The 10,111-nt window shown below is 47.4% G+C and overlaps 1 protein-coding gene across 3 annotated transcripts in view; it reads left to right on the top strand.

Annotated features, from left to right (window-relative positions):
* Window positions 1–10,111, top strand: part of myt1lb (myelin transcription factor 1-like, b) — a 173,988-nt gene that overhangs the window by 136,042 nt on the left and 27,835 nt on the right. For all 3 annotated transcript variants that reach the window (XM_025058885.1, XM_017034329.1, XM_017034326.2), the window contains 2 exons: window positions 3,936–5,111; window positions 8,662–8,796. In XM_025058885.1, the coding sequence (XP_024914653.1) occupies window positions 3,936–5,111; window positions 8,662–8,796 (1,311 nt within the window). The remainder of the gene's footprint in view (window positions 1–3,935; window positions 5,112–8,661; window positions 8,797–10,111) is intronic.

The raw sequence follows: 10,111 nt of genomic DNA on the forward strand, positions 1-10,111 counted from the left end.
AAAATTAAAAACTGGGATGAAGTCTTGATATTAATTAATTTCTTGACAAATTGACTGTAAATGTTCACGTTTCCCTCCTCTCCAGATCTGGGATGTAGACATTTTTCATATGGAAACAAACGTTAGTTTTGTGTAAACGTTGAATCTGGAACGAAAGTTATAAACATATGAGAAATTAAATTAGAAATAAAACTCACACCAGTGGTGTTTGGTTCTTGTTCTGTCTCTTTATCTGTAGTCTTTCCAGCTCATTTTTAATGTAAACAAAAAAAACCCAACAACCCATGTGCTCTAACGTAGCACGTACACCGCTAATACGAGAAATCCTGCCGGTATAAACACGGGGGGGGGGCAACGTTAGTACACATTTGATCTCACGGGCCAAATAAAATCGTACCATGGGCCCAGAAACATCTGAGGGAAGAAGAGACTTGAACCCATGACTGAAACAGTTCAACGTTGGCCGTCTTTAAAGAGCAGCCAAAAAGATTTATTTGTTTTGGAGAGAAGTTTAAATCTAACATGTCAGAAAAACTGGAACAGAAACCATGGATTGGTTTTCTTTTTTTAGGAAGTTTGGACAATTTTGGACACTTTGTACAAATATGAGCGCCCTCTAGTGTCTGTTTCACTTCTACGACAAATCAAAGCGGCTGCTTCACTTTGTCATCCTCGTGGTTTTATGACCAAACACTACTTCATTCTGGTACCAGGTGTCCACCGTGTTTACAGGGGACACCTTGCTTTAACTATAATAAAATTATGGACCAATGACCTGTATTCTTTGACCCACATTGGGTCCTCGCCCCCTCACTTGAGAAACAGCAGCAAATAAACACCAGAAAATCCAAACCAATTCCTGTTGACAAAGCAAAAATCCCCCTCCGTGCCTAACACCAGATTCGGCAGGTTTCTCTCCAGCACATCGGGCTTTGCATCACGATTGGGTCTGACAGTACCTTCAAGACCAATTAGCAGTGAAGCTCTGAGAGGGGAGTGAGTTAACCCCGTGAGCCTCGCTCTACCCACCAGGGCTGACGTGGCGTCTCCACAGTCGCACTGGAACTTTCTGGTAGACGCGTGAAAACATCTCTCCAGACTGGTGTTCATTAGAGCCCACCGTCGGTACCTGAGCCGCAGGTCTGACAGTGGACCGCTGCTCCGGGCTCCTCAGCCTGTCGACAGCTCCGTCGCTCTGTGGTTGGTAGCAGCTAACCACACACACACACACACACACACACACACAGTACTCATGGTGTCATGTACATTGTGTTCTGCTGGTACTGCTGCAGATGTTCCTGGTGTCATCGCGATGTTTATCTCACCCACATGTAAAAGTTCTCCCAGCGTTAGAACTAGGGGTGACCGATATTATCGGCTCGATATTAGCATAATTATGTAATGTTAGCATAATTATTCTTAGCTGTAAGAATCGTCATCGTTTTTCCTTCGATAATGAAAACCCGATAACGTAATGTCTGAGTTTTGCCAAATGACGTGTGCCCTAAAAATAATTTGGGGGGAAAAACAGCTGTACAGTAAAGCCTTGTTTTTCGCGGGGGTTACGTTCCAAAAAGAACCCGTGATAGGCAAAATCCGTGAAGTAGAAATCTTTATTTTTTTTACAATTAAATACTCAGAAAAAGAAGAGAAAGAACGAACAAACCATTTTACAGTCTCAACCATTTGTTTCACAAACGAACGGAAGATTCATTAATTCCATAATGCCGACCTACAGCCGCATAGCTTTTAGCTTCATTTAGCATGTCCAATAGTTTTACTTTATCACCGATAGACAGCATCTTCCGCTGCCTTTTGGTCCCTCCCGCAGGTACTTTTGCCGGTCCAGAGCGTTTTGTCGACATTATGGGGTTTGATAAACTCGAAATCGCAAGAGAATTTGCACGTACGTAATGTCAATTTGGCAAGCTGTTTTACGTACGTGTACATATTAAACCGCAACGTTATTGACGCACAGGTAGAGAAGAAGTGCAGTGACTTTTTAGCCAATCAGAATGCAGAACACAATGCACAATGCAAAGCCGTGAAGTAGCGAAACCGTGAAAAGTAAACCGCGTTATAGCAAGGGATCACTGTATATGAAAGTGTAAGCCACTAGGTGGCAGCATTTCAGCTCATCTTATTAATCTGTTTTAATAATCAGTGGATTGTTGCTGAATGTTGGTGCAGCAACTCATACAGTGGTTGGGGGGAGAAACTTCTGTCCACTAGGGGGGGCATGGCAGAAAATAATTCAGAATCACTGCTTTAACCAATCACTTTCGTCACCAGGCCGCACTTACCTTCCTTCACCACCAGGCTACCACTGCCCCGCTATATTGGAATCGGAAGTGTTTGGACAATATGGGCTAAAAGCTAATACCAGACATCGCTAGTAAGGACCCATGATACGACAGAGAACCCGCAGGTCGGGTTCTCTGTCAGTCAACAGTGGTGAAACGGTTGCTGAGCAGATTCCAGTCTGGTGACGTTCCGAGTCTTCTGCGCTCTGGTCGGAGACGTGCACGTAGCTAATCCGCAGCCACTGACTTGTCGCTTGTTTCTTAATCTGTCTCGCTCCTCCGTCCCCTGTGTGATTGCTCTTCAAATTGCTTTCCCGAGGCACGTTTGACACCATCAGAGTTTAAACCTTCTTCTGTTAGCTATCTGCCTGGCCATTAGTGACCAAACTTTTCCTCGCACTAATCTCCTAGCCTCCTCAAGAACGAGCATTGATGATGGTGAAATTGCACGTCAGCTGATGTGGCGTCATCGGCCTCACCACGAAGGTCGGTGCGAAAGACGGACGGAGGTTAGCTACGTGGTCTTATCAGAGGGTGTGGAATAAGGATGTAACGATAACGTAACAACTGTCAATATATGAAACAACAACAGAAGAAGAAGAAGAGAAACAACAGGAAGTGGAAAGAGTTCCACTGGAGAACACTGTTGGTGTCTGTGGAACCAGTTCTTCCCACGTTCTGTTCCGACACCTGAACGTCTCTCAGCCTACGTAGGGACCTGACGTTTTAATAGTGGGTTTTTAGGAGCATACTGCCACCTGCTGGACTGGAGGGTGTACTGTCATGGTCTGACCAGTGACTTTTTGAGATAGCCTACACCTACTCCTTACACATTGGTGTGTGATTTACTTTTCATTTCTACCAATGAGAACTGTCACAAATTTATAAGGCCTCGGACGTTAACTTCCTGTTTATAAAATAATACATTCAACCGCTGACTTCTCCACTTTCTCCGATTGCTAACTCATCGTGTGGCTTGTACTTAGCAGCAGTCAAACTCTGGTTTCTGCTGCTGCTGCTGTTGTTGTTGTTGTTGCGTGCCGCGGCCTCCAGGTTCCGCTTCTCCACAGGAATGTAAGTGGCCGCGGTGATTTACTCACGGTGGCTCGGGGCAGAAATGTGAAAAGGAGAGATTGGAAGTGCTCCAGTGAGTGCTTGAAATGTTTGACTAAAGAGGTTCAGTAACCTTTTGCAGTCCGTCAGAACCAATTAGACGATGAAAGGAATTCAAATGGTCCTGATGATAGAAAGTTAAAAAAAAAAAAGAACATCGGTGCGCGGTGAGCGATGAATAGCTGTTGACAGGGTTCACCGTGTTGGTGCCGCAGTTTTGGTTCCACTTTGAAATATTGAAATATTTTCTCTGAATATTTGGAGCTGAACTAAACACTGAACAACTGCAGCTCCTTATGCTTTCATTTAGGTCTTTAACTCGATTTATTTTTAATGGCACAGAAAGTCTTTTCACTCTTGTTGGATTTCACTGGATCTTCACCTAAACCACTGTAGTTACCTCGGAGTACTCCTACTTACTCTCAGAGTAACGTCCCAGCTCCTGGTCCAACCCAGGAATCTGATTTACCAGAATGATGGAAGTGAAATGACCAGGTGTTTGTTCTTTCCTTCCCACAGATGAAGATCAGATGAGCGGCGGCGAGGGCGACGGTGGAGGTGGCGGAGGCGAGTTCAAACCTGGGCCGGCGGCGGAGAAGGACAACAACAACAACGATGAATATGAAAACTACGATGAACTGGTGGCCAAATCCCTCCTGAACCTGGGGAAGATCGCCGAAGACGCCGCCATCCGAGCCATGACGGAGTCTGAGATGAACAGCAACTCCTCTCACAGTGCTGAGGAAGAGGAGGACGAGGAGGAAGAAGAGGAGGAGGAAGAGGAAGAGGAGGATGAGGAGGAAGAGGAGGAGGAGGAAGAAGAGGAAGAGGAGGAGGAAGAGGAGGAAGACGAGGAGGGGGACGTCGATGAAACACAGAGGAGTGGCGTTGGTTTGGACGTGGACAGTGACGTGGTCCGGGAAACAGTGGACTCCCTCAAACTGCTGGCACAGGGACACGGTGCTGTGTTGTCCGACAACTTAGAGGGTCAGGACTTTGAGGGCGGTACTGCCGAGAACGGGGGCGAGGCTGACTCCGCCCACAACAGTGGAAACGCACACAACGGTGGTAACGGACAGCATAAGACCACCGGTAACGGACAAACGGAGAACAGTGACGAGGAAGTGTGTCTAAGCAGTCTGGAGTGCCTACGGAACCAGTGCTTCGACTTGGCTCGGAAATTAAGCGAAACAAAATCCAGTGACCGGAACGGAGTACCCCAGGAAAATCATTTCTCGTGCGGAAATCCCAATCAGCAGCCGCAGCATCACGGCTACCTGGATTACCATCACGGCCAAGACAACAGGCGGACGATGGACAGAAACTACTCTGACATGGACAATCTAATGAAGCTGGAGGAGCAGCTGAGCCCCCGCTCCAAAGCTTTTTCTAGTTGTGCGCAGGACGACCACTATCACATCAACCACCGGGACTTTGACGAGGACACCGCCTCGGTGACGTCGGACCGATCGGAGGAAGTGTTTGACATGACCAAGGGAAACCTGTCGCTGCTGGAGAAGGCCATCGCGCTGGAGTCAGAGCGAGCCAAGGCCATGAGCGACAAGATGGCTGCCGAGGCGGTCAGGAGGGACGGCCTGAGGTACAACCACGAAGACCACGGCCTCAGGCACGGCTACGGCGTTGAGCGGAAAGCTCGCCTCCACGACGGCTTGAAGAAACCTTTCTACCATAAAGGTGAGTGGTTTGAGGATCTTTGTTGTTTACCCCACACTCACTCTGACCCCGGGACAAGCTTCTCATCCGATCTGGAGTTTTGTATCCAGGGAGCAGCAGCAGCAGCAGCAGCAGCAGCAGCAGCAGCAGCTTATGTTGTTAAAATAGAGCAGCATGGAGACATCAGAGAGTTGGCTTGTCAGGCATAAGTAATGGCAATCTCCACGGCCTGTTAGGGCCACAGATCTCATGGCTGTGCTGCAGCTCGGGGTAAATCTGTGTATTTTCTGTCTCTGAGAAAGTACGTGGAAGAAGAAGCTAGGAACAAAGAGTTCCTGATTTTATACAGAATTCAATATGTATTCAAAAATATAATGTATATATTTATGTAAGAAAATATCAACACAGTATCTCCTGATCTGTCCTCTCCTGATCCCAGATCAATGTCCTCAGTCATTGATCAGTTCTTGATTTTCTCCAATATTCCTGGTGTTGGTTCATGTTCTTGTTCTTTTCTTTCTTCTCTAGTGATTCCAAATGTAGATCCCTCTGTTCCAGAGTTAGGAACTGATGTTCAGATGGAACAGAGTCTGAGACTAGGATCACACTGGGGGGGGCAGAGTCTGAGACTAGGATCACACTGGGGGGGGCAGAGTCTGAGACTAGGATCACACTGGGGGGGGCAGAGTCTGAGACTAGGATCACACTGGGGGGGGCAGAGTCTGAGACTAGGATCACACTGGGGGGGGCAGAGTCTGAGACTAGGATCACACTGGGGGGGGCAGAGTCTGAGACTAGGATCACACTGGGGGGGGCAGAGTCTGAGACTAGGATCACACTGGGGGGGGCAGAGTCTGAGACTAGGATCACACTGGGGGGGGCAGAGTCTGAGACTAGGATCACACTGGGGGGGGCAGAGTCTGAGACTAGGATCACACTGGGGGGGGCAGAGTCTGAGACTAGGATCACACTGGGGGGGGGGGATCAATATATCGTCCTGACTGTAGTATCACAGTATATTGCAATATATTTGTCTGTGTAGGTTCTCCGTTCTCCAGGTCATTTAATCCAAAAATATTTACATCAAGCTCAACTGGATGAAGTAGATTTTTTTTCCATGTTTCACTTCTCAGCCAAAAAGGAGGTGAAATGTCTTAAAAAAATAAGAACCTACTTCGTCCAGTTTCCCTCGATGTAAATATTTTTGATCGCAGTATATTGTATGGTATCGACAGATTCTGGTCCTGATAGACCAGAATCTAGGGGGCAGTCACAGACACTGAAACAGTTCCTCTGGTCCGACTGTAACCGCGTCTCATCTTCCCGTTAATTACTCCTTAGATTCTCTCATTAGATTCTTCCCACAGCGGAGGTTCAGAGGAGAGCGTCCAGAGAGGAAGCGCTCTAATTCACTCCAGGCTAAGATTCTACCTTAAACCCCCCCCTCCCGCCCCCCCATCAGGTGTAGCGCGGCGCCTCACAAACCTTAATTACGATGGCCTGCTGTACGCAAGTCTGACTGATGTTGGAATAGACGCGGCCGTGATGTCAGATAACGTCTGTCCTCAGATCGGAGCAATCACCCGTTGACCATGGTGCTCCTGGGGGGGAGGGGGGGGGGGGCAGGGCCCCGAGAGTGGGGCTGAGATGGAAATTGAACAGTACCAGGATGAGCGATAACCAGTGACAGACGCCCACTGACGACACATTAATTATCCAGAGATGCTGATGGTAATGGGGGTCATTTGCGATGCAAAGCTCCGAGCGTCCACAGCCACAATCGATATCCTCAGCTTCTAAGATGTCTTCCACTTCGCCGCCTCTGCTCGCCGCAGTGAAAAGGCAGAACGCACAGTCATCGCTTGTGTGTGCGCGTGAACAGGGAACTACATCCGACACACGCAAAGTCATCGTTATAATGTGTCTGAAATGAGGGCGTCGTTGAGGAGCCACGTTGGCATCATAAGGTTCCTGTGCTCTCATTGGCTGCGGTGCCAGACATGACATCGCAGTAACGTTCCAAACTCACATGGCCCTAACCTGACACAGACAGATGACGGCCGCGCCGGCTAACGAGCTACTTTCTTCTGATTAATGAGACACGGGATCTCATTTGGTGATTCACTCCGAACTGTGTGAGTAGGTGAGCTCGGCGTCACACCCCCACCCCCACCCCAGGTACTTAGTCGACCCATCTTTTGAACTTTGTTCACATCGCTAGTTTATGCGCGAACTAGTTGAGGAGTTTTAACGCCGTACATCGTAACGATGGAAAAATACTTTTTTAATTCATTTATGGACGATAACATCGCAACCACGAAACGCCGTAAGATCGCAGCAGAAGTACTTTAGGCAGAGGTACATGTGAGAGCAGACCAATGTCAAAACTTTGACCTTGACTTCCTGTGATTGGCTGGTGGTTTGGTTAGGTGGTTGATTGGGTGGTTGGATGATTATTTGGTTGGTTGGTCTGTCAGTCTTTCGGTCGGTTGGTAATTTGGTTGGTTGGTTAGTTGGTCAGTCAGTTGGTCGGTCGGTTGGTCGGTCGGTTGGTTGGTTGGTTGGTTGGTTGGCTTGTTGACTATTTCTGTTTTATTTCTGTTCTAATTTTTTTTATCGTTACTTTTGTAATTTTTTTACAGAAACTCTCAGAAACCAATGACCAGAGAACTGGTTGGTTGTTTACCTGCCTTATACAACGGACGACGTAAAAAAAAAAAAAACTGAAACCAACTCAATGAGATCATTAACTCCTGAAGAAAATAGTTATTAGCTTTAAAAAATCATGTAAAAAGTCGGATGATTTCCTTCGTCGATCATTTCCTTCGTCGATCATTTTCTTCGTCGATCATTTCCTTCGTCCAGACTTGTGTCCCGGGTGGATTTCCTTGAAGACGTCGTCGTTCCTCAGGTCTTGTCCGTCTGAACGCGAACAGCTGAGAGTTGATGATAGAACTCTCTCTCTCTCTCTCTCTCTCTCTCTCTCTCTCTCTCTCTCTCTCTCGGACTCTCTCACCTGCACATCATCGCCTCCTATTGGACTGTAAAATTCTAAAGTTTCCTCTAAGATGCCGGCGTCCTAAAAGTGTTATTGCCTGTTGACAGGAAGAAGAATCCTTGACCTTGGGCAAAAGTGAAGGTTGTTTTTTTTAAGGTGGACGGTACAGTTGCAGCGCGGCTGCCAGCTGTTGGTGGTAAACTGATCTGATCTGGGATTGGGTGAAATAAGAGAAGCAGCTTTCTAGAAGGGAAAGACAATCTCATCCGCTGTGTGTGTGTGTGTGTGTGTGTGTGTGTTGAAAGGAATATCAATTGAAAAGAGAAAAATACATTTGTGATTCAAAAATCTGTGTTTTTTGTTTCAAATCTTCTTTAAAAAAATGCTGAAATTGTTATTAAATTAACAATTAGCTTTTTTTAATTGAACTTGTGAAGTTTTTGTAAAACATTGATTTATTATTGAAACACGATCGACACTGGAAGGTTGTATTGATCAAGTATTTTTAGTTCAATTTGACACGAATTTCCAACCCTGTGATGTCATCACTGATCGCCACACCTCTACTTGCAGATGTGTCTCGCGTAGACAAAAAGGAAAGTCGGTGTCCGACGCCAGGCTGCGATGGCACCGGTCACGTGACGGGGCTGTACCCACATCATCGAAGCCTGTCTGGGTGTCCACACAAGGACCGGGTCCCACCAGAAAGTAAAGAGCCACTTCTTCTTCTTCTCTACCTCCCAACACCAGCATGTTTCCTCTGACTGCGATGTGATTGGCTGTCTGTGACCGTGCGTTGTCTGGTGGTGGTGGTGGTTCAGTGGTGGATGGACAGTGAGGTCTTTGCATGGGGTCGTGAACCTGCTGACAGCTGTGAAGGTTTTTTTTCATCGTTGTCGACTCAGCGTGTTTATTCAGTGCATGTTTGACCAATGACCACGGGTCGGATGTCTTGCTTTTGCATTGATTATTATTTTCTTTTTTTTTTTTTTTTCCCACCATTTCATGGAAACGCTCCTAGACTTTGATGACATCATCTCCTCTCCAGTTCAATCGCTTGCTCGATTTAACCCACGCCCAGTGAAAGGCGTTCTTATATTTCTCAGCTACAGATCAAGTGGAGTGGTACTAAACATTAGCCTTGGCTGGCTAACGTTTCACTGCGCACTGCCAGTTTTCCAGCCGGCTGTTTGGTCTCATTCAGCTTCTTCCAACTTTTCAATAAAAACCCCTTCACACGATCCATTAGCCGCAGCGCGAAAATCAGGTTACGATCTGATCCACGACCCAGACGCCGATCGACGTAAAAGAGGGTTTTAATAATGAGTCATCAAAGACCAGCAGTGTTACAGCCACCAACCTGAGACTACTGTGCACCCCCGCCCCCGCCCCCACCCCCCCGACCTTGTCATTAGAGTCCCAGAATGGAATTTGGAAAGAGCCGAAATTGATTGTCACCGGAGAATTTGGAATACCATGTCAGCGTTCCTGCTCCTGTTCCTCCTTTCACTTGATTGACGGGACTTTTTGGTGGAATGATTTCACCAAAAACGTCCAAGTTTTCACATCTGTGGCCTCGACGTCAACACTAAACCCTCAGGGTTCAACCTGTCCTGACAAACTTTTTGTCTTCGCCGTCGTCGACGTTAGCTCTCGTCACTCGCTGAATTCCTTCAGTCTTTTTTTTTTTTTTTTTAATAATTTGGTTACATCTGACATCCGCAGCTCAGGTGCCTTCGTCTCCATCCAACTCCGTCCGTCCCCACGCAGAGGACAGAGATATTCATGAAGTACCGGCTGGTGTCATGTGGGCTGGGAGGCCTGGTCCAATTACCTGCACCGAATACCAATTAGTGTGTAAGAGAAGAGCGATGATGAGGGGTCAGAGTTCAAGGGGGTGATAATAATGAAGCTGCTGCCGATGGGGGTTTGGCCCCGACCAGCTCTGGTGACAGGACAACACCCCCCCCCCCCCCCCCCCCCCCCCCCCCCCCGCCACCCCCCCGACCCTTAAACTACTTGC

This window comes from Cynoglossus semilaevis, chromosome 1, assembly GCF_000523025.1.
Source record: "Cynoglossus semilaevis isolate Cse_v1.0 chromosome 1, Cse_v1.0, whole genome shotgun sequence".
Classification (NCBI taxonomy): Eukaryota; Metazoa; Chordata; class Actinopteri; order Pleuronectiformes; family Cynoglossidae; genus Cynoglossus; species Cynoglossus semilaevis.